At 53.0% G+C, this 23,759-nt stretch overlaps 1 protein-coding gene across 5 annotated transcripts in view; it reads left to right on the forward strand.

The window, feature by feature from the left end:
* The first annotated feature begins 2,846 nt into the window (after window positions 1-2,846).
* BOC (BOC cell adhesion associated, oncogene regulated) overlaps window positions 2,847-23,759 on the forward strand; it is a 36,658-nt gene continuing 15,745 nt past the window's right edge. For 4 of the 5 annotated variants that reach the window (XM_068696819.1, XM_068696838.1, XM_068696829.1 and 1 more), the window contains exons 1-3: window positions 4,746-4,833; window positions 22,625-22,798; window positions 23,118-23,396. In XM_068696819.1, the coding sequence (XP_068552920.1) occupies window positions 4,761-4,833; window positions 22,625-22,798; window positions 23,118-23,396 (526 nt within the window). In that variant the 5' untranslated portion in view covers window positions 4,746-4,760. Of the gene's footprint in view, window positions 3,379-4,745; window positions 4,834-22,624; window positions 22,799-23,117; window positions 23,397-23,759 lie in introns of those variants that run through there. The other variant, XM_068696858.1, reaches the window with a different exon arrangement.

The following is a 23,759-nucleotide window of genomic DNA, read 5'->3' on the forward strand; positions in this document are numbered from 1 at the left end:
GTGCTGTGTTGAAGGGGCTGCTCCTGCAAAGATGAGCGTGGGTGGGTAATCCGTGAGCAAAATTTCAGTTCTTCTCTTGTGCAACGGTAGATTTTTATCGCTGGTGCAAGGACGAGGAGCGATTTGGGTTGGGGGAAGTGACTTTCTGCTCTGCGGCGGGATGCTGGAGGAGTCGTGCGTGTGTGCCTTGCTGCTGGTGCTGGAGCTTTGGCAGGTCTCGGTGGTGGCTGCAACTAGCAAATGTGCTGGGGACAAAGCGGGATGCAGCATTTGTAGCCGTGTCCAAATGAGACTTTTCCCAGTGCTCTGCATATGCTAATAATTACTTTGAAAAGTAACAAGGGACTTTTCCCAATACCTCCAGCTGGCAAAAGGTATTTAGTAGAAATCTGGTGTCTTTGAGCGCTTCCTCGGCTAATTCTGGCACCCCGAGTGTGATTTCACTGGCATTGTGGGAAAGGCAGTTCAGGTCCATTAAAGGTTTTTTTTGTCCTTGTTTGTTTTAAAGAAACTCTCTTGACCTCTCTGCAGCATTATGCAAGTGGGATAACAGGCTTCCACACACACTGTGTGCCCGCCCGTAATTCCAGGCATGTCTTAAATTGTTTGATTTCCTTGGTGTCCAGTTCTAATTTCTATATCCCTACCACGGTATCTTTTTGGTACGTTAATTCGCAATCTGCCATTAAAGTTTATTTTCCCATGGGCTAAAAAACTATCGTGGAAAATATTAGAAGAATGTGGGTGCTTTTGCGAGTAGGGCTTTAACTTTGTTTTCTTGTTTTGAACTGCCTCAGTGTGCCTACGTTTGAAGGAGGGCTCCTACATATATATGCATAAATACATACATGCACGTGGTTTTTTCAGTGGGTTGGATATTGAGGTTTATGGCTCTGGCAAGGACTTCAGCAGAAACATTTCACGGGTTTGCAGTGAAGATTTGTTCTGTTTATTTAAGTGACCTAAAGAAATGAAGGTGAAATAACTTCCCTCGCTAATGGGAGTCATCTTGGGACCTTCTAAAGTAAATAGGACAATTAGGGAGAGCTGTGAGCTCCCTGCTGAGTGAGTGATATTCTCTGACAAGAAATAAATGGAGTTTTGTTCTATGTACTTTTTTAAACCCTCCCACCCCCTCCCAGCTACAATTACAGAGACTCATCCCACACTACAACACAGACAAGAGGTGTTTGCTGTGAGGGTTGGAGTCAGGTAGAGAGCAGTCCTCCCCGCTGGGGAAAATGGGGCAGGTTCATCTGAAGAGTGCGCAAGGGTCCTGTGCAGATTTGGAAAGTAAGTTCAATTTCTCCTCTCTCTCATACATACATGCACACCCATGACACCTTTCTTTGAGAGATATCCCAGCACAAATAGCTGACACCACAAACATCTCTTCTCTGCGTGGTGCAAAGGAGAACTTTTACAGGTGAATATATGTGCTACAAACTGGCATGTGAGTCTTATGGATGCTCTGTAGCCCTGTAGGGGCTACAATATCCCCAGTAAGTAAAGGACGAGAGGCTCTTCACCACTGCAAAGTGAAGCTGGGTGCCTGGTGTTTGCAGAGGCCTTCCCAGCCAGTCAGGTGTGAGACTCTCAGTTTGGAGTTTTGCTCTTTTAGAGTACAGGGGAATTATTGCCCAGTGCAGGTGGGGCTGGGAAGCAAGCAGCCTGCTCTGTCCCCACTCTCTCCAGAGATGCTGAGGGGACACTTCCTTCCCTCAGTTAAGAAAACTAATCTGTTTAGAGCAGACCAGATATTTTATTGTTTCTCTCCTTCCTTACTGGATGACCATGCTTGATTAAAATACCAGGCAAGGTATGAGCGACAGGGGAGGAAAGACAATCTTCAGGTGGACGCAGAGGTTTGGACGTTGAGCTGTCAGGACTGTGACCAATGCACATGCGTTGCATGAGCTTAAACAATTTCCTTCATAGCTCCGTGCCTCAGTTTCCCCCTGCAGGAAACGGGGCTGAACCCTGTGCAGGTGGGGTGAGTTGCCACCCAAACTGCCATCAAGAGCAGTGTCCTTCGTGTCTCAGGGCAGAGCTCAGACACACCAGGCGACACGAGCTTGGCCATGCTCCTCTCCACCTCCAAAATCTTTCCCTGTGTGCAGGTGGAGACAGGCCATCTCCCAAAGGGCCCCTTACCTACCAGGTTGGTAAGTCTCAATCACTCAGCCCTAAAAAAGTCCCAGCAGCAGTAGGCCAGAGTAACTCTGGGTTAATACGAGTTTCTTGGGCAATAAATAATGGTCAGCTGGTCATTTTAGTGCCTGAAACTGTGTGCCTCAGATGTGTGAGGAGCAATTCCCTTGGACTTCTTTGACGTGCAAGGGTATTTTGATGTGTTACTGCTTGCGTCTTGTGGACCAGGGATTGCAAATCTCTTGGTTTAAACCATAGCCTCCCAGGCTAGGAGCTCTGCCCTGCAAAGTCTGCTGCTGGGATGGGGTATCCCACAACGCAGAAGCTCTCTTGCAAAACCTTCGGAGACTTCCTGTTTCTGGTTAGACTGAAAACATCCTGAGGGAAAAACCTGCTGCTGTGTACTTTGGTGCTCCTGTGGTCAAGGCTCAGCTTAAAAGGTTGTTAAGTATTCCAGCTCCTAGGCCACAAGGACAATTTGCAGGGTAATGAATAAAGGGATTCCAGGTCCCGGTGAAGACCGGCTTCCATTTTTTTTTTTTTCTCCTAAATGTATTTTTGAACAACTGTTCAACCAAATGCATCGCAAACATCGTTCCTGATTTCCTGGTGCCTGGTTCAGTCCTTCTTGGCCCTGAATCCCACAGCATTGTTCCCGCTGCTTCCTTGGCTGAGCGCAGCACTCGCAGGATGGGAAGCCTCCAAAATTTGCTTTGCACGCACATTTGCGCGCAAGGCTCCTTCAAATCTGCTCTCCACAGGAGCGTGGGCTCCAGCAGCACAGCAGAGACAAAAGGGGCTGGAGCACGGTGGAAGCGGAGGAGCTCGGAGAGTTGTTTGTTGTAGGGGAAAAGCCTGCGGTGCTGAAGCTGCCGCGGGCAGTGCGGGGTTTTGTACGTAAACAGGGAACGACAGATCCCTGCCCTGAGGAGCCTGCATGCTCCTTTTATTAAAAGGGCCCCTTTTCTTCCCTGCAAAAGGACGAGCAGGCTGAGGGGCTCAGCTGTGCCTGATGGAGTTGTTAGCAGAGCACCTGGCGCAGAGGAGGCTCAGTGGCTGAGAGGGGCTCTCGGGCTGCTCTTGTGCCTTACAGGAGGGCTCGAGCAGGAGCCAGTGCCAATTTATTTTGGCTCTGCCGGGACCGATGGAGGAAAATGTGCTTCGGGGAGCGTGTGGGACGTGCTCGAGCTTCTTCGCCCTCTTTGTGGGCAGCATGCCAGCGCAGAGGTGAGAGCCAAATTTTACCCTCCCTTTCAGCTCGGCTGCTCCGGGGATGCTGCAGCCCTGTGGCCAAAACCTTCCCCGAGCTCCCCTCGGACGTGGGGCTGGGGACTGCACCTTGTGCCCGTGCAGCGGGTCGGAGGCTGGCTGGGCATCATCCAAACCACGCAGCAGCGTGTTGCTGCTATGAAAACCTGCTGCCGTGGGGATCACAAGAGGTTTGGGGCCGTGGTGTGTGTCTGTGAGAGCCAGATGGTGGCTTGGAAAGCGGGCACCTTCTGTGAGCTCCTGCTCCTGGCAGAGGGAGCGAGTCTTTCACCCCAAGCCCTGCGATGGCGATGCCATTTTTGCTCTGCAAGGTCTGCGCTGGAAAAGGGATTAGCCAGCAAGTCCTGCACTTGTGCAGAGCTGTGGCCCTACAGCCCTGCCAAGTGCAAGGATGGGTTCGCTGCCTGCCATGCCAGCGAGTCTGAACAAGCTTCTGTGTCTAAAGGCTGTGCATCGGGCTCTTCTGCTCCTTAAATCCTACAAGTGGAGAGAAAAAGGGTGTGAAGGTCCCTGTCAGAGTTGTGTTGGCAGCTTTCAGGTATCCCAGGGAGGTTGCTTTTTGTTTTATTGCCTAATTAACAAAGGACAGGTGAGGCAGAGCTCAATGATGGGCTTGGTGTGGTAAAGAAAGCTTGTGCAGATGCAAACCTACTGAGGTAGTGTTTGAGAAATAAACCTCAAATGTGGGTGCACTGGCCTGAAATATACCATTTATATGCAAAAAGCAGCTTCCCCTGGTAATGTCACTCTCACTTATTGTGGTACTTTGAGGAAGAGCAGCTACCTGGCTCAGTGATGCCAGCCTTTTAGGGCAGGAGAGCTGGCTTTGGTTCTTTGCATCCCGATTCCCCCCTGGCTTAGGGCAAGTTTCCTCAGTTCTCCACCTGCACAACCTGAGAGCGGCGCTTCCCTGCCTCCTTGTGGTGCCGAGGGTAGGGCTGCTGGAGATCCGCAGAGGCCGTGGCTTTGCTGGCTGCCACAAAAACCCTCTCGGATTAGGACCGCTGTGGGTTTCGGCTGCTGCGGTCGCCTCAGGGGACGTCCACCCGTGCGTACTGGGTGGATGTGGGCTCTGGTTTTGCTCTGGGGGCAGGCTGGCTGTCCTGCTGGAGAGGAGCCGCGCGCTGAGCAGGACCCGTGGGGAGCCTAGCGTAGGTAGCAGCCCTGCAGCTGCAGCAAATTTATGGCTGCAGCCAGCGGTGGTACAGAGAGGCCATTGTAGTCTTATGTACTACTGTACAGTGTGTATCTCGACAAGCAAAGTGGCTCCTGTTTTTTTTGTGTTTTTTTTTTTTTCCCTCTCTTTCCCTCCTCCTCTCCATCCCTCCGTGTCTAGCTTTATGAAGTTCCACCCCTTAAATTGCAAATTTGGCCTTATCTTCAAAGAAGCCCTCTGGTGCCAAGCTTTTAAAGGTAGGTAGGAGGCAAGAGCAAAAACATCAAATCCATTAACAGCCCGGTTGCCAGAGAAAATGTTTTTTAAAACAAAATCTGAAAGTTTAGTGTTTGAGATCCAACACCAAGATTGAATACAAGTATGGGCCTTGTCCCCGGAGAGTGGCAGTACTGGGAATATGCTGGCAGAGACCACGGAGCGAGGATTCTTGTGCATGCACGCACACAAATAGACAATTATTTGGAAGCCAATGGCGTTCTGGATGCTGAATAATAATTTACTTCATCTAGCGCCTTCTGTCCCAAGTTGCTCCCTGGGCTGTAGCTGACGTGGAGCCTTCTCGTGGCTCCAGCCCTCTGCTGGATGGCAGTCCCCTCTGGGGCAGGAAGGTGGTGCTTGCTTGCACGTTCCTCGGCCGTGGGTGGTAAAAGGGACGAGCTGGCCCCGCTTCTTCAGAGCCCACTGCTGTCCCTGAGCGATTCCTTTGGCCCCCCTGAATCTAAGCTGATGGTGAATGCGATTTATTTGTTGTTTTTTTTCCCCCTCACCGAAAGCTGCTTGTTGAACAAACCCAAGCACTGTCAGGTTGAAGGGGTGGGTTCGAGTCACGGTGTCAGGAGATGTTTTCAGAAACGCGCTGGGTGGGATTTTTCAGGAGCACCTGGCGTGACTTAATGGCATGGTGGAGAGTATCTGCCAGCCTTTGCATCCCCGTGGGGACTTCCTTACCCCTCAGCTGGCCAAGCTGGACATCTGGCGTGTAGCTCTTGGGCACCTCTGGAGCCTGATGCTTGTGGGGTGAGTCAGGGCTGTGAGAAGACAGAGAACAGAGGGCTCCTAAGAGAGGCATGGAAGCTGCTCTGGATGTGTCCACCATCACCAGGGACACATCCAAAGCTGGAGCTGGCCTGAAGAAGAGAGATTTTTGCTTCAGAGGAGGCGAGGAGTAGATCTCGTTGTGTGCCAACTTGTGCCTGAGCACTTGACCTAATGGTGTAGAGGAAGAGTGTGAGACAGCGCAAGGCTGACTTGCTTTGGAGGACCTTGCCCCTCTTGCACCACCTGAGCAGTGGTGAACATTGCACGAGTAGCTTAGTGTCTTGGCACCTGAGCTCCAGGTCCTGTTAGAGACTTCTTCCCAGCCAGCAGAGAGGAAGAAGGTCTCAGGTTGATGGTCAGCCATGCTCGGTGACTGTGCAGCCCATGGGCTCCACAAACACACAGCACAAATTGTGGGACCCTGCTGATTGCTTCATGGAGTCTGCTGGCTTTTGTGCAAGCAAGGGTCAACTATTTGTGTTAACACACCAAGTTAGGCAGGAACGTACGTGCTGTATGTACAGTGGTATGGTTTTCCTCATGATTGCCTGGCTGCAGATTTTGGGTGGAGGGAGAAGAAGCACAAAGTGGACAATGTCAAGAGCAAAGTGGCAAGTCCATGTTTATCATTGATGCCTGACCACCTCGCCTGCTCTCTGCCCTATAATCTGCCTCCTCTGGGACAGCTTTGGACACCCCTAACATCCGAGCCACTTCAAAGAACCACCTTCCCAAAAATTTCCCAAACGAGTGACCAAGCAAACAAGCACGGATTTCAGCAGCCACAAAAATCTGAGCGTAACCCAGTTTGTGCGTAGCCGAAGCATTGAAGATAAGTAGAGGTTTCTTAACACTGGCTCCCTGGGCGAAGGCCTGAGGAAGGCCTGCCACGCCACCACTGTATTCCAAAACCTAAATTATTATTTGTATTGTAGTAGTGTCTACAAGGTTTAACTGAGACGGGGACCCAGCCACGTTAGACGCTGTTGAAACAGCAAGACAAAAGCAGGACCAGAGATGAAAACAAAGCATGAAGAAGGACTTGTGTGCCTTGGGGTCACTAAGCACGTTGGGGTTGGAGCTTACTATGGACACTGTGTTGCCTGATACCCAGCCCCATGCTCTATCCTCCACCTTGCCCTGCTCTTCAGAAGAGCATCACTGGGGCTATTTTGCCTCAAAGCTCTCTTCAGCTGAGAGTTGTCCATAGCAGAGTTTCATCTTCGTTAGCCCTTGCATCAGTCAACGAAGGATGGTGGCTCCAGTGAGTGGTTGTCCAGCTGGGGCTCCTGGCACTGCGTGTGTTGTTGGTAGTGTCTTGCCCCTGCAGCACTTGGTGGCTGAGGGGAAGGGAATGACTTCGGTTCTCTCCTGTCAGCTGGTTTTTGGTTGTGGTGTGGTGCTTTGAAAGATAGCTGGGAGAGCAGGGAGCCAGCGTAATGAAAGTGCGTGCTGCGAGCAAAACGATCTCGCTGCATAAATACCGCGTGCCTTCTTTCTCCAGGGGTCTGGGACCGTGCTCCTCCTGCTCTGGAGGCACTTAATTTTAGCACACGAGCCAAGGATGAGCTCTAGCAGACACTGCCAAGGCCAAGCCCACATGCTGCAGCCCAGATGCAAGAGGACGCGTTGCTTGCTGCTCTGCAGTCAGCACATAAATACCGTGTGTTGCAGGGAGGTGCAGGAGGAGGGATGAGGAATAAAAGAGCTGCTCTTCCTGAGAGCTCCCGACCATGTTGAACATTGGGCTGGGGACGTGCTGGGTGTCTGGATGCCCAGCTCCTGCTTGGTGCAGGTAGCCTGGGATGCTGTGGGGTGGGGAAGATACTAAAAAAAAAAAAAAAAAAAAAAGGGTTGTGCCACCCATCTCTCCTCATGCTTAGTGAAAATGATGTCTCCCTTCTTCCCAGCATACACATCCCTCTCAGTTCTGCTTTCTTCTCGGACTTGGCAATGGGAAATGATACTGGGATTACAGCGGGTCCTGCGAACGCGTGCCCGTTCCCCAAGCACGTGCTGCCTCCTAAAGGATGTGGGGGCTGCTGCTGGGCCCTCACGCTTCCCTCCTTCCCAATTTCCTGGCTTCAATTCACCCTCTTCTGCCTGAGGTCCCTGTGCCAGGGCCGAGCAAGGCTTGTTGGGCCGTATCCCGAGCACCCCTGTCCTTACTTGTTCTGGGGAGGGCTGATAAGGCACCGCTGGCGGTGCCTCCGCGCTGCTGGAGCGCGACCCGGGGCGAGCGCAGGGCTCTGGCGTGTCGGAGCGGGTTTGGGGAGCCCTTGCCCAGGCAGGCAAGGCTGCAGCCTCCCCGGAGGCCGCTCTTGGAGACAGACCAGCCTCCCTGGAAAGGGGAGTCATGGCTCTGCTTCCCTCCTTCCCCTCATTACCCGCAGATCAGGGCCCAGGGGTCCAGAGGCAAATTTATCAGCATTTCAGATCTCCCGACGCTGGGCCTGGAGGTGTTTGTGTGGGCCTGGAGGTGTTTGTGTGGACCCAGCTCCCTTCAGGTGGCCGGAGGAGAGGCTCAGCAAGGCTGGCAGACACGGCGTGTGGCAGGCCAGGAGGCCTCAGCAGGACATCTTTGAGCCACAGCAAGGCAGCCTTGGCTGGGAGCCCGCAGCTTGGAGCCTCCAGGGCTTTCTGCTGAAGCAGTCGATAAGTAAAAGCTGCTGGTAGATAAGGGATAGGAAGGCAGATCCTAAAATAGAGAGCATTGGAAAGTCACGCCTGGGGTGGCCTTCGAGGGATCGCCTCCACCACAGACTCCTCGCGTGCTGTTCCTGAAGGTCTCCTTAACTACTGAGGCCCTTATTGGGGGCTGTAAAAAAAAAAAAAAAATCGTTTTCCATGTAACACTTCTGTAGTCAATAGAGAAAGCTGGCAGAGGTTTCTCTGTGGCTTTTATAGCAGGGGCTCCCCAGGGGCTTTGCTGAGGTACAGAGCCCCAGAGGCTGCGAGGGGTCTGTTCCCCTCTTGCACGAGGGAGGACGCTCCTACCAGATGTTTGTTATCGGCAGGGCAGGGGGGGCTGGAAAACAGACAGACTTCAGCTGGCGAGAAGAACAGAGGGAAATTATCATCGTTTCCCTATTAGGCTTGTAGAGGGAGTTCTGGAAGCTGCTTTTTGTCCCGTTGTTACACTTTATGTTTAGATAGCTTATCTCTTTCATGAGAGACTTAAATCCTGAAGCGTGTTGTAGATGTAACTACCTGAGAGTGGTTTGCTTTATCCATCCCAGAACAGAGCATGGCAGATGCCCAACTGGACTTGAAATCATGGAGCAGCATCTCCTCAAAACCTAGGAGTACTTTTCATCCTAAAAGATTTTATGGCATTTTGCAAGTTAACAAATGATCACTGTTTTCCATACTGATATATCTGAGATTGGATTTCCCTTGTATGGACGAGTTTTCCCAGTTGCTAAAGAGTGAGGAAAAAGTCTTTCTTCCTTCCCACTTCTCACATTGCCTGTGTGGTCTGTAGCAAGTGACGGTATATAGTGTACTTTGGAGGGGATCGTGTTGGGGTAGGTACTGAGCTGGTCTACAGATGACTTTGCACGGAACAGTGAAAGTTTTTTCTAGGGGTATTTGGTGCTATGGGACAGTCACAGACTTCCCTTCTCAAAGAAGGCGTTGACAGGCTCTGTAAGCAATTAGAGAGGCATTCTTTGAGGCAGAGGATGTCTTTTTATTGCAGTTTTGTAGAGTACCTAATGCTGTTGTCTTAAAAGAACCTCTGTAAAATAAGAGACTTGAATGTTCCCTATTTTCCTTTACTGGACAGGTAACGTGAGGATCTTTGGAAGGCCCAAAGAGTTTTGTTTCTTTTTCCCTAATAGACAACTGAGCAACTACCAGAGGCTGCATCTTTCAAGAATTTCTTGTGCTCATCGGCGTACATTAAGAAATGGATGCTAGATTCCTGTCTGCTCTGCATCTCCCATTGCCAGCCCCCCAGGGCCTGGTGGCTGGTTATGGTGTGTCACTGCTTCTGCCTGGTCTCCTCCCTGGGTACAGTCCCCTCCAAAAGTGACTAAGCACATAAAGCAAGGATTGGGTTGTTGGTTTTTTGGTCTATTTTTTTTTTCTTCCCCTATTCCAGCACAGACATTGACCACAGTCATGCATTTGTTTTTTCTCTCTTACTTCCAAATGCAGTCACATAACAATAGTTTGGAAAAAAAAAATATTGGAAGCAATTTGGTCGTGGATTTGTTTCCTTTTTTGGGCTAGGAGAAGTGGCTGAGCGTTGGGGTGAGGAGGCCTGGAGCTCCGAGCCATCTTTTTCAGGGTTTAATGGGCTCCATCCTGCTCAAACGAGAAGCGCTGTGGAAAGCCATCCTTTTGGGGGCAAGCACTTCCATTGCTCTGTGTGCAGGGCCTCGGGCTGGGGGCCTTTTTTTCCTCAGCTGGCTCCAAGACATGATTTGCTATTTACGTAACAGCCAAGTCTTGCACAGACGCTGCTGAACAGGCTTTGTCTGGCGGACAGGGGAAGGGCTGGGGGAGAAATGCTGCTTCCCCTGTCAGGCTTCTTCTCAAGTGGGTGGCTGTTTGCTTTCCTTAGCAGATCGCTAATAGAAGGTGGTGGGTGTTGTTGTAATCCTTACTATTTTACGTAGGACGTCACGACAGGTGGTGGTTTTGAATATTTTTTTTTACAGCTGTAGAAACAGAATACTCGCTAAAACAAGTTGACAAGGATGGAGGAGTGAGAGCTGATGAGGGATGGGATGATCTGGTATGAGGAAGACAGGTCAGGGTGCCGGGCGGTACCCTCACAAGGAATGGGAGAAGTGTTTTGCAGACAGGACTGGGGGATATCTTTGGGTCCTGAGAGGAGGCACCACCTTTTGCAAGACAAATAGAAGGCCATCAGGTGGGACAAGAACGAGACCGGCACGCTGGTCAGAAGGGTGCTTGGCTGTTAAAAACCCAAACAATGCAGGCAATGAAATCCTGCAATTTTATCCATGGTTCAGTGGATTTGGTCCTTACGGGAGGGAAAGCGTCAGCAAGCGGAGCTTACACATACCAGAGAGAGAATGCCACTTGCAAAAGGCTAGAGCAGTAGGTGAAGTTCTCGGATCACAGGAAGTTTCCTTAAAGTATTTATTTATTTATGGCTTTGCTGAAAAAAAAAATAAAAATTTGCAACCAGCTGTGTTTAAAAATATACCAGTAACGAGATACTTAAAGAAAAGGAGTCAATCTCTCCCCCTCCTGACATGTTGACCACGGCAGGGCCCGGCAGCCTCCAGCACCAGCCTGGGGCTCTGGGGGATTGCCCTCTGGCCCTGCTCCAGGGGCAGCCAGGGCTGGCTTTGCCCGGGCTGCTGAGGAGCCTTGAACTGTCTCTGACAGCCCCAGTGGGGAAATGCGGGAATGAGGAGGAGGAGGGGAAGCCGAGGGCTTTTGTACTGAGGGAACAAAAAACATCCTCCGCGCGTCCCCGGCTTCAGGATCTGCAGGCTGTCCAAACTGGCTTGCGTTTTCTGTGGTGATTTTTTTCCCCCTCTCCTTAAACGCTTCTTTAACTGATGTGATTGTTGTGTTTTTGGCTGGAGGGTGTCTGTTTGGGAGCCTGAAGCCGTCTGGGGCTCATCTTTTGTCCCATCCAGCTGACCTACAAAGTACACACAACCCCCTTCCTCTAGGACTCCCGGTGGCTTTGCCGAGGCCAGGCCTTCGTGTTTGGCGCTGAAGGCAGAGAGGCCACCAAACAGGCCAGCTGGCTGGGCTGCGTCCTCCAACCTTCTTCCCATGAGGTCTCAGGGGGTGGTTTGGCCTTGTGGCAAAACCTTTTGGGGGTAAAATATTCAGAGTGTGACCCAGGGACCAGCACAAGATAGGAGCATTTGGTCTCCACCAGCCCTGGGTGCCCCTTTCTACCATCCAGGAGATCTGCAGCTATGGGAGTGGTGAAAAACGTATGCAGTGGTAGGCAGGAAAACATTTTGAGGAAGAAGGTGCTTCTTCTGGTGACGGTCTGGACAGGCAAAGCAAGTTAGGTTTGGGCCTAGGTGGAGGATTGCGTGGAGAAGTCTCGTCTCCTCTGAGCACGTTGGTTATGGCCCCAAGATGACATGACCTATCACAAGGGAAAAACCTCTCCCCTCTGTTTCCTTTCTCCACCACTGGTAGCTAATCAAGATTCAATTTTAATGACTTCCCTCTACTCTCTCTGCTTCCTCTCCCCCTGCCCCACACATGCCTTTTTTTATATTATTTTTTAATGCATTTCTTTTTGGCAGGAGTTAAAACGCGAGAAGCATTTGGACCAAGATGAAACCAGTCGAGGAACATGTTGGGCAGTGCAATGCTTTGTTCTGAGTTCAGGGGGAGAAGAGGGGGAAGTGAGGGGAGGGAGGGATGTCATTTCCCAGATGGGGACCCTGCCAAAGATGTTCTTGCTTTGGAAAGCAAAGAGCGGTTTTGAGGTTATACCAGCTTTAACCCTTCGTCATTCCACTTCTGTCACGCAGGGAAGCTCCAAAGTTGTAGTCCTAAAATGCTGGCCGCTTTTTTGCTGTGTAGCCCAGGTGATCTGAACAGTCCCAAGCCAAAGTTTGCTGTTGTGACTGAGGACTGGCGGCAGCCCCAGGTTCTTGCTGCTGGAAAACAGAGAGTGGATGACAAATCTGCATTTGTTTATCAGCGAGGGTCCAGAAATGGTGTGGTTGCTGTTCAGAGAACAAAATCAACTTTCTCCCCATGGGGAGTCGGGACCGCTGTGCTGTTTCCTGCCCTGCCAGAAGCACCTGGTGGGATTTGGGATGCTGCTGAACTCTGCTTCAGCTGTTCCCATCAGGGGGGCTCACGATGTGCAAGATGCTTTGGAAACACCTTGTCCTTCAGTGCCTGAGGCCAGAGGAGCCCTGCCAGGGGGGCATTGGAGGGCATGGCAGGGTGCGAAGCCTACACAGGCACGTTCTGCTGTACTGGCGACTGCCTTGGGCCACAAATACCACACAGTGCGTGGGCTGCTGATTTAATTGCCCCAGGGATGTTGCCCAGTAGCTGAGGGTGAGAATACAGGGAAAGGAAAGTTAAAGCCACAGGATCTTTTCATTAAGATGTTTTCTTGCAGCACTTGTGTCAGGTCTCCAGAGGAGGTCATGCTCCTCCTGATTAAAAAACCCTAGGGCTCAATCTGTGGTGTTGGGCAGTTTGATGGTGTGGAGACCTGGACCAATGGCATAAACACCCTCCCTCATGATATGAAATGCATAAACGTCCCGTAGTATACACCCAGGCAGAGAGTTTGTGGCTACCAAACCTGAAAGATCTTTCTTCATGAGGACCAGCAATCTCTCTAGCCCTCCAATCTCTCATAACCCCCTTTCATCCAGATAGGGGGAAAATAACTTTCCTAATCCCACCACAAACCTCTTGAACATAGCCACGACCTTCATCTCCAAAGAAGGTGTCAGTAACTTTGGTCTGGAGACCATAAGCTTCCTCTCCCCAACAGCTGTGGCAGCAATGTGTGAATTTTTGGTCTCTTGCACGTAGCTCAGATGGTCCCAGATGTGCCACGGGGTGGCTACAGCAGCAAGGCTGTGGGCGCAGTGGTCACCAGGAGCAATGTGCCCAGTGCTGGCCTTGAAACATGCCTTGTGTCCTGCGTGCTTCTTTCTAGGCTGTCAAGAGGGGCCTGATCTGTAGCTAATGAGTATCTGTGATATTGGGTTTCACCTGTCGGGATGGGGTGGAACCACGGATAGGGAGCACTGACCGACGGACAGGCTTTTGAGTGAGTGGGAAGCAAAGTTTCCCTCCTGTGCTCCACAGCATGACTAAAAGACGTTTCCTTTGCCTCCTCAGTCTGCTCTGCCCGCACCTACCTGGCTCTCTGACAGTATTTTGAAGGCGTGACTTGCTTCTCGTTCTGCTGCCGTAGTGGTGGTCTTCCTCTTGTAGCTCAGCCCCCTGGCTCCACGATGGGCTCGGGTGGGCTGCGACAGCCAACCACGGGGCACTGGCACATGGTGGCACGTTGACTCGGCTGCTGCTCCTTCCTTCCCTGTTTGCTTAGTTCTTGGCAGCCGGCTGCTTGAATGTTTGTAGCTCAATGTTGTTTGAACGCTGCAGTGTTTGCTTGACAAACACTTTCCCCGGAGTCTGTGATTACGGAAAGTTTAGTCTGACGAGGCCCGCTGAATTATCCTGTTCTCTGTTGTCAATAATCTCTTGGATGTTGTCTCCCTTAACCGCAATATTTTGTGTGTGGTGCAAATTCTTTTCTTTCCCCTTGTTGTAATCAGCCTGCCCCTCCCTGCTTGGTTCAGCTGATGAAGCTGTAACCCTAGGATGCTGACATCTGTACTTTGCTAATCCAGAAATCCTGGGGCTACCAGGAAGCAGGATAAATAATAAGACCGCATACCTGTCTGGCACCTGAGAATCCCAAGCTGTCTGACGCACGTACTGCTTGCACCGCCTGGGGTTTGCTATTCCTGTTGCCTCAGCCCAGGAAGCTGAGGCACAAGGTAGGGCTGTGTTTTGTCCAAAAGATGAAGTGAAATGTGGAGTCATAATCTCCGTGACCAAGTTGCTGTCCCTCTTTGTCTTCCAAAATGTGAACCCTCAAAAGGAAGCGATTGGAGTGGGCTGCGCGGTTTCAAGCAAGGCTTTATTTGCAGTGATCCACGGCCGTTTTGGCACCCCAAAAATCCAATCAGAGAACAAAAAAGCAATCGTGGGATTTCTTCAGGGTAAGCTGTGTTCCTTGGCTGCGGCCAGACGTCCCTAACGTGGCTCGCAGGAGGGGCGATGTCAAAGCACCGTGTCTTGTGGTCAGCTCGGTGGTTTGGAGCGATGCTGAGGGACAGGCGCTCGCGGTGGTTCTGGGGAGGGGAAAGATCTCGCTGTGCTTCAGGGGAGGTAATGAGACCCCTGGAAATCTGCCTGCAGGGGGTTGAGTGGCCAGGCTGGGCCGCTGCTGGTTTCCTTACCACCTCCAAGCCATGGGCCTGCCAAAATAACCAGGGCTGGCTTACAGCTTTGGGTGGAAACCACAGGCAAACCACGTCGAATCGCTGGACTCTACCCCAAACCAGGCAATGTGCAAGGGCTCCTGTTTAGTGTCGCTCAGAGATGGAGAGAGACAGAGGAAAGCTGGGGTGGCTCCGGCGTTGACATGAGGCCGTAGGTAGCCTGCAAATGCCGTTCCCACGGCTGGATTGTACCGGTGAGAGCCGAATAATGCCCCAGCAGACGTCCCCTGGGAGCTGGGGTGTAAGAGGAGGAATATTTTGTCTGCAGCCCTTTCAGAAAGGGACAGTTGGGGGGTGGGGGGAAGAAAAAAAAAAAAAAAAAGGCTGGCGAGATGAGGATTAGGGTGAATGCATGCCCTCGAGGCACGTAATCTCCGCTGAGGCTTTGGGGAAGTTGGGTCAGTGATCCCAGCACTGGGGGCTGACCCCCTGCAGCAGGGATAGGAAACCCTCGGGCTGAGCGAGCCCCGGGGGGTAAAAGCATGTTTGTTTTTCTCGTGCTGCATCAAAAATATACATGGCAGGGAGGCAAGCGTGTGCAAAAACAAGCTAGGGAAGGGGGGGACGAGCACGGTGCCGAATAGCTCAGGAAGTGTGCAAGAGCTGCATCCACGCAGAGCACGAGAGCAGCACCCTCACGTACATGCCCAGGTTTTTAATGCATCGCACTCTTCCCTTGGTGCTGGGGCACCCCCAGCTCTTTTCACTCTGCCCTTTCCTCCTCTTCCCCCTTCTCCCATGTGCTTTTATTCCTCCCGCGAGCAGAGCAGCGTGCGCCAAATCCAACTTCACAGCTGGCTCGGCTCCACGTGTTTGTTTTCTGTGCCTGCGCGGCGCTTGCCAGCGCCGCTTGCGCCCTTGCTCCGAGGTGGAGGCAGGGGGGGGAGAGAGCAGGGGCGGTGGGGAGGGAAACAGGAGCAGGCTGCTGCTTTCCAAACCCTTATTTGTTTAAAGCTTAAGCCTGTTTGAGAGCGCCTTTTTGGAGTGAGGGGTAAGTGGCAGGGGCGGGATGCGGGGGAATGGAGAAAGTAAACTGTGTGTCAAGGAAAGCAAACTTTGCAGCTGGAATTGCTGCTGGTGCTCATTGTGTGAAGGGGCCGGGGAGGTGCCTCCGGCTCCGGGGACGTGCCGGCCCTCTCGGCGCGGACACGAGCGTGAAAGGATGAGGATGGAGAGCAGGGAGCTGGCGAGGGACCGGCACCATGCCACAGCGCTGGTGGCTGGCATGTGGGTGCTGCTGCCCAGCGAGCGCTGGTGGTGGGTCCGCATCGAGCACAGCAGCGTTTGGAGAAGTGTTCATTACTGGGATGATAAATGGGGCAGAAGGGTGCGCAGAAATTACCTAAAACAACAACAAAAAAGCATCGGGATGCGGGGCAGTGTGACAGCTGGGTGCTGAGCCCGTGCCCCACCTAGGTGCTGGGCACCAGCCGGGGGGTTTTCTGTGGGTGCTCATCAATGTCCCTTTATTTTGCTGCCCTTGAGCTTCCTCTTGTGTTTTTTGGAGCAGTGACATGTTTTCCTGGGGAAATCAGTCCCAGCAGAGAGTCCTAGAGGCTTTTGACCTGCTCCCATAACCAAAATGATTATTGCTGGTGAGAAGCATTTGAGTGACAGCAATGGAGAGGAAAAACTCCCATTCATTCCCAACCTCTAAAAAAAAAAAAAAAAAAAAGGTAAAACCCCTCTTAAATACGATCTTCAAAGGCCAGGAAAAATGGACTTGTGCTCTTTTGCATCCCAGCAACAAGTCGTTGCTGAAAGGAGTGCAAACGAGAAGGGAGTTTTTCTTTATGGTGGTGATGGGGATGCCTCAAAAGCCAGCCATCTGGGGATTAAACTTTGTATTGACGTTACTGGCGAGCACTTTGTCCTGTCTCTTTTGTATGCTCTTCTGGATTTTGATGTCAACTGTGTTAAACTAGCCTTGCACTTGTTAATGCAATTTCTGGGCCTGCTCCCATTGAAGTCGTGGCAAAGATCACGCCGAGTTTGGAGGCAGCAGGATCAAGTCCTCTGCTATGATCATCTCAGTGCGCTGTTTTAGCAGGTATTTCTGACGTGTATTTCATATAGGCTTGGTTGGTTTTTTTTGACTGTTAATGCTGCAACTGTTGTAGGTGCCCTCACTGCCAAATACACCCAGGACAAAGGCTCAAAAGCTAGGAAAGTAGCCAAGGCTTCTCTCTGCTCCATCAGGAAACTTTCCCCATTGCCACTGCCCCCCAAGGAAAGCTTAACAGTTTGTCGCTGGCACTTTCTATGGGCTTTTCTGGTTTGGGGAGGGTTGTTTGTTTGTTTGCTTTTTCACTCTGTTATTGTTCCTAATTTGACACGGTGAAGATTTTTCTATTGTTTGTAGACAAAGAATTTTTATTTTAAAAAAAAAAAAAAAAGGAGCTTGGAGGTAGGTTCGTGCTTAAGCATGTAAAGAAGAGGGCTGCTCTCGGCAAGAGTGGTTTGCTCTCTGTGATGAAGATCCCACAATTAAGCGAAGTGTAGGTGAGCCCTTGACTTCCTCGTCGCTGTTTAATTGTCCTGATTCGAGCTTTCTGCCACCTCTGTTCCCCGCTTTCCTTTGGTGTCTCACAGGGCTCTCCCCCCCGCGTTATTTTCCCTGCTTCTCGCTGGGCCTGTCTCCTCGCTGACCTCTCCCTAACCCAAGAGGCAATTAAAGCCTCAACCTCAAGACTTCGAGTCTTGTTTTTTTTGTTTGGAGAGGATGAGAAAGGAAAAACAAAAGCGGTGGTGCCCTGACTCGTGTAAACTAGCCACAGGCACATCTGTGGCGGCGCGATGACGGCTCCCGGCGGGAGCTGCCCGGCCCTCCCGGCGCTCTGCTCCCCGCGGCTGTTGGTGGAGGGGGGGGGGACGACAGCGACCTGATGTCCCATTCGTGTCTGGGGGAAATTTGGGCTCAGTGGCAGGCAGGTTCTGCATCCTTCCCACCTTGAGGTTGGTACTGAGTGGCTATGGCTTGGTGGAAATGGCTCGTGGGGGTGCTTTGCAGCCCTGAAGCCCTCCTGATGTGTTAGGAGGTCTGCGGGGTGCTACCAGCAGCTCTGCAGAGCTGTGAAATGCTGGCCGGCCTCTTAGGGCACGCCAAAGCAGAGGCAAGTGCTTCATGCATCGCCCTGCCTCTCCAAGTAGGAAAAGTCGTGGATGGATAAGTTTTTTGTTACCCCTTGCATCAAACATCCTAAGGCGAGTAGCGCTCCTAGCCTGTGGTTTGAAGTCTCTAGGGCGTGGGGTGGTTTTTGCTCTGCTTTGTGCAGCATCTGTCTGCAGCTGTGCCTGCACTGACAGTGGGCTCTGGCTTGAATTGTGACGTGAATGATAAAACGAGTGTCATTTGCACAAGTCTGGGATGCCGGGGTTGACCAACAAGCATGCCGTGCAGTACATTCCCAGGCTGGCAGGACGGATGGTGGTTTTCACAGCACACCTGGGGCAGCGGGTGGCCCCGTTCCTGCTCCATCCTCCACCTCAGAGCTGCAATGCTGTCCTGCTGCAGAGCCCCATGTCAGCCGGCCTTCCCTGCTGCTCCAGGAGCTGGATTAACACCATGATAGCTCCTCAGGTTGGACCCAAAACAGGACCAAACCTCAACCCCAAAGTGGGGCTAAGGCTTTTAGCTGGAGGCGCACCCCGTGGCAGCCCCAGCGAGCGCTCTGGGCACGCCGTAGCGGGTTGGAGAAGGAGCCAGCGAGCCGCCGGGCTTGTTGCAGCAACAACATCTGTTTCCTGGGTGCACTTTGTCTCTGAAGAGCCTGCTCAGCACGCTCCATCTGCGCCCTTCTTGTTTTTTTTTCTTGTGCCGCGCTTCGAAGCGCCGGCCAGGACGGGGGTCTCTGGGGGGCTCTGGGGCGCTGGGAGAGCCCGGCCGGGCAGCCCCCATCCTCGCCCCCCTGTCCCCATCCCCGGCCATCCCTTCTGGGAGCCCCCAGCCTCTCCAGATTAGAGCTCTCCAGGGACTGGGGGGGGGCTTTTGAAAGGAAGAAAGGGAAAAAGGGGGGTGTGGGGTGGGGAGGGGAGGGAGGAAAAGGGAGAAGGAGGGGGGGGGAGGAAAAAAGAAAGAGGGGGAGCAGAAGAATGAAAACAGACCCAAGGGGCAATAGTCCCTCAAGCCATTTCACTGCATTACAATGAATATGGACTCTATTAAGCTCCGTTCTGCCTGTTAGTGTTTCCCAGGGCAACACAGCTCCCATATGGCAAGCATGCAGCAGATTAGGATGGGCCTCCGGGCTTCATTGAGGGCCCGGGGCTTGACTGGCAGTTGAACCCCATTCCTCCCCCCCCCCTCCTCCTCCTCACACTTGACACTGCCTGTGTTTATCTAAAGGGGAAAAAAAAAAGGGGGCCGGGGTGGGAGAAGGGGGCATTTGGGGGGTTATTGTCCCGGGCAATGGGAGAGGGCAGGGAATAGGGGTGGGAGGGGGTCGGGGGTGGGGAGGAGGGGGGGGGGGTGCAGCCCCTCATACATATGCAGGAGGGGCCGTGAATGGGCAGAGGAGAAATAAAGCAGATGGAATTCGTGTTAAAGAACAGCCACAATCGCCCTCGGAAAACCAGCAGAGAAAAGCGGGCGGCCTTCAAGGAGCGCGGGGAGCAGCGTTTATCCAATTAGCAGGGTTGTCAGATTGAATTTACTCAGGCCGGAGCCTTGGGGAGGGGGGGGGGACGAGGGAAATTAAGTGCCGAGGGCATGGTGGGGGGGGTGCCTTGGCTTGGCTTGGCTGCCTTGCTGTGGTAGTTTCGTCTTTTCAAGGGCCTGAGGTGGTTTTGGGGCTCTTCGCGCCCTGCTGCTGCTTCCAGGCCCTGCGATGCCACCGGGGGCTGGTGTGGGAAGGGGCTGCCCGTGGGGCTTCGTCCTGAGGAGATTTAAGGAGAAAATCCCAGATCGATCACAGCGAGTTGTGTTTGGTGGATGTGAGCAGCTCTGCTCAACAAGCAGGAGCTGTTTTACTTACCAGTTTGTTTTGTGTCCTTCAGGCAGGTGTCTATCGCCACCGAATTGCTCGGGACTGGCCTGGGGGAAATCTGTGGTGTTTTTTTTTTTTTTTAAGGGCCAGCTGGCGCCCAGGTGTGGTCTGCAGTTAGCAGGCCAGCTCGCTGGTTTGCAGGGTGGTGGTGCCGTGCCAGCTTTGGCTCTGGGTGTTTTCCTTCCCCTAGCTGTGAGCACAAAGTTATCCCACAGAACTGCTGACCCGCGCGGGTGTCTCACCTTGTGTGGTGGCTTTTCTCAGAGGGGACAGCAGCGATTTGGGGTCCAAGAACCACTTGCCTGCTGGGGTGGACATCCCAGGTGGAAAGTTTTTAGTTTCCAGCCCTGCCATTGCTTCAGGACAGGGCCTTGCACCAGGTGGGCTTCTCAGCAGGCCCTCACATTACCTCAGCTGTGAAGGGGATGGGTGCTGCGGCTCTTCCTTCTTCATCTTCCTTATCAGTGCCTTAAGCTCTGATAACCACAAACCACCCAGCCCTCTCTTGTATTAGAAACTAAAGATTACAGGCAACATTGGCATGATGCAAAAAATGCTTCTTGTGAGGAGCTTGAATCCCAAAGCAGAGATCTGGGGGTGCCCCTGCCCAACCTGCTGGTACCTGGCCTCAGCCCCTTCCCCTTCACCCCATCTGTCCCCACCTGCAGGCAGGCTGTGTCCCCGTCCCCCCACCCTCAGGTTTTGTCCTTTTCCCTGTCTGCCCACGCTGCTGGGGACAGGCCAGGGGCTGGTTTCTATTTGGGCCCCTTGTAAATCACAGGCGGCGTGGCTGTAACGAGGGCTGCCCGGCCGGCCCTCGTTAAGCAGGAGGGGGCTCGGGGCTGTGGGCAGCGTTTCCTCAGTAAAACCTTCAGCTTCTAATCACCCAACACCTCTCACCCAACGCCTTTAATTCGGGCCCCTTTTCCCCTTCCAGCCTTCGCCTCCCTTCCCTCTCACGGCCTCCCCTCGCCGTCCCCGTCCCGCTCCTCTCCCTCATTGAGGGGGGCTTCGGCGTGGGGCAGGGGGCTTCGGGGTGGGGCGGGAAGCGGAGCCGACAGGTTTTACACCCCCCTGCCGTCCCCCCCATCCGACGAAGCCCTCGTTAATTCGGTTCTCCTAATGGCCCCTCCTTTGATTTACTGGGCTGGCTGAGGGGAGCTTCGAGCCTTCGCTCCCCTGACAGGAAATTGTTATTTCAACCTGACAGGAAAGAATTAAAAATAAATAAGTAAATAACTCCCCCCCAACACCAGCCCCTTTTTGGAGCTCTTCCCATCCCTTTAACTCCTTCTTTTCCTCCAGCAGAGGCTGGTGGCCACAGAAGTGCCAGCAGCCGGGGATGTTGCACCCGGGGCCGCCGGGCGGATCGAAAGCCGCCCGATTAATAAAGTTCCTCGCTCTGCACCACTGCAGGCTGCTTAAGGGCAGCGCTTTCAAAAGGGGTCAGCTCCCATTTAGGCGTCGAAATAAGTTGGTTGCCTATTCAGGAGAGCTCAGCATGTCAAGCACTGAATGCTTTTGAAAATCTGGCTTCAATTGTGGAAGCTGAGAATTTCGAAATCTGGCCCCAGATCCTAATAGTCCTTTTTGGAGTTGATGTTTTCATTCATTTTCCTCATTATTTTTTATGCCGGCCATTTACTTTTTGTCCTTCGCTCAGCTGTGAAAGAAATGGCCACATGTCCCCATTTGGAGCTCATACTCTGCCTGGAGGTTTGGGGAGGCACTGTACACTTGTTGCAGCACACCTCTCCTTGCTCTCCGCTTGGTGCTGGTCCATCCGCCAAATTTTGGCCTCACCACCCCCCACCTATTGCTCTTCTTCTCTCCACAGACCTGGGGACGGCCAGTTGGGTCCTTGCCTCCATGTGCCTGGGTGGTCTTTGCTCGTGAAGGGTCCATCGCGTGTCTGCGCCCTTGGCTCTGCCCTGCTGGCCAGAGGCGTTGCTGCAGGGAGGTCTGATTGGGAACCTCTTCGCCGCCCCCCTCCTCCTGCATGGGCTCGGAGGAGTCCAACCCTTTTCCGTCCAACATTTTCCCATCCTGCTGCCAAACCCATCCAGAGAGGGCGAATGAGTCAGCTTTGCTCCGTGGGCTTCTTCCAGCACCGAGGAGCAAGGCTCGAGTCCTACCCCAAAATGATTCTTCTGCTTTGGTGGAAGACTGGCCGTCCCCGGTGTGCCTCCTGGTGTGAGGTAGAAACCCAAATTTGAAGCCTAACCCAATGCAAAGTCTTTTCTAGGTTAAGGTGGCACATCGGTGGTGTCAATGGAGGTACTGCTCTGCTAGGGGACCTTGGGCACTTCTACTGCCGTGGTCAGTGGTGGCTGAGGCACAAGGGAGGATGCTTTGGTAGCTGCCTTTGGTGGAGAAATGAACTGGAGTGACTCAGATGTTCTCCACGCCGATAGCTGGAGGATCTCCAGCCACAGTCTGCGCTGGTTAGCGGGCAAAATGCCTCAAAGCCAAATCCTTGAGGCTCTTCCCTCCTCGGGGGAGGAGAGCGGTGCTGGGAAGGCTGAGGCACGTGGGAGGGAGGTTTCCGTGTTATCGCTTTGGCGCTGGTGGTTACCCACAGAGGATTTCCACATGTCAAGGAGCTGTGGGCTGCAGCAGCGTGGCTTCAGCTGCCCTTTCTGGGAGCCTGCAGGGTCTACAGCAGCTCCTAGGGACACAGCAAGTGTGAACTAATTTGCCCTGCCTCTCGGCAGAGCTTGTTATCTTGGGCTCTTTTTGACCGAGATGGGTATGGAAAGGAGGTGCTCAAACTGGTCCTTGCTTGAGCTGTGTAGATCTTTGGTCCCCCTTGCCAGCTTTGTTCGCGTTGCTGTTCGTTCCTTGTGATGGGTGGCTTTGGGCTTCGCATTTTTGGAAGATTGTTGATGCTTTCAAACGTGAACCTGGTGGTTTGTCCAGACAGGTAGTCGACTCAAAACGGGCTGCCCGTTTCAGGCTGAGTAGTTAATCTAAACTTTGACATCTTTTTTTGTCACCCGCAGGAAGCCGCTGCCGCACCTCTACCACATCCCTTGAAGCAGCTTATGGGACCCTTCCCTGGGCGCCTCTGCCCCAGGAGACACCGCATGGGATGGCAATGACACGTGGAAAGAAGAGACCCATGTCCCCTGTCCCTTGCCTCCTCCTCGCAGCCGCTAGCTGCTTTGCCCAACTGAGTGAGTGTTTTGCTCTTTTATATTCTGTTTTATTTATGGTTTGTCTCGAGGCGAGCTGAGCTGCTGGGATCCCACTTCTTTCTGGCTTCAGGTGCTCCTCAAAGGGAGAAAGGGTGACAGGTGGGGCTGGACATCCCTGCCAAGGAGAAATGAGGCTGCTGTGTGTCTCCAAGTCCTAGTGGGGGAGGATGGGGAGCTGAGGGGAGGGTGAGGCATGTGTAGAAGCGATGGGGAATGCAAAATGCAGCAGCACTGCAGGTTTTTCCTTTTACCAAGACTCATGGGGCTTTCCTCCTGCTGTTTCTTTCTCTCCGTGCAGGTGAATCTCTGCAGGTCACCGTGCAGCCCGCCTCCATTGTCCAAAAATTCGGGGGCCCGGTCAGCCTGGGGTGTGTGGTGGACCCCCCCGGCGTGAACCTCACCTGGAGACTGAACGGGAAGGAGCTGGCTGGGTCGGACGAGGCGCTGGGTGTCCAGGTCGAGCGAGGGAAGCTCGTCGTGGCAGCCCTCAACAACCACACCGTGGGGCGGTACCAGTGCATCGCTCGTGTGCCCGAGGGAGTCATCGCCAGCGTCCCCGCGGTGGTCACACTAGCTAGTGAGTAGCTTCTGCCATCCCCTGCACTGCCCAGGCCTCTGTTCACCCATCCTAAGAGGTTTTCATAAGCTCCCTCGCTCGCTGTGGCAGGAAAGGAGGGCTCCTTGGACTTCTCAGGACACTTTGCCTTCACGGCAAGGGGGAGCGTGGGGCTAAGCCTTAAGAAAGCACCGAAGTGAAGATGTTTGTGCGGAGTGGGGGCTGGTTTGGCTTTAAAGCCAAGAGCGATTGGCTTGTCACTGATACATTAATCAGAAGTGAAATGTTTAGGCCAGGCTGGGTGGGAGGAGGAGGAGGAGGAGGAGGTGAGGGGGAGTTGCTGCGCTCCGAAGCGGGGCGGGAGGGGGCTGTCACGGGGCCGAA

Source organism: Anas acuta, chromosome 1 (genome assembly GCF_963932015.1).
Source record: "Anas acuta chromosome 1, bAnaAcu1.1, whole genome shotgun sequence".
NCBI lineage: Eukaryota > Metazoa > Chordata > Aves > Anseriformes > Anatidae > Anas > Anas acuta.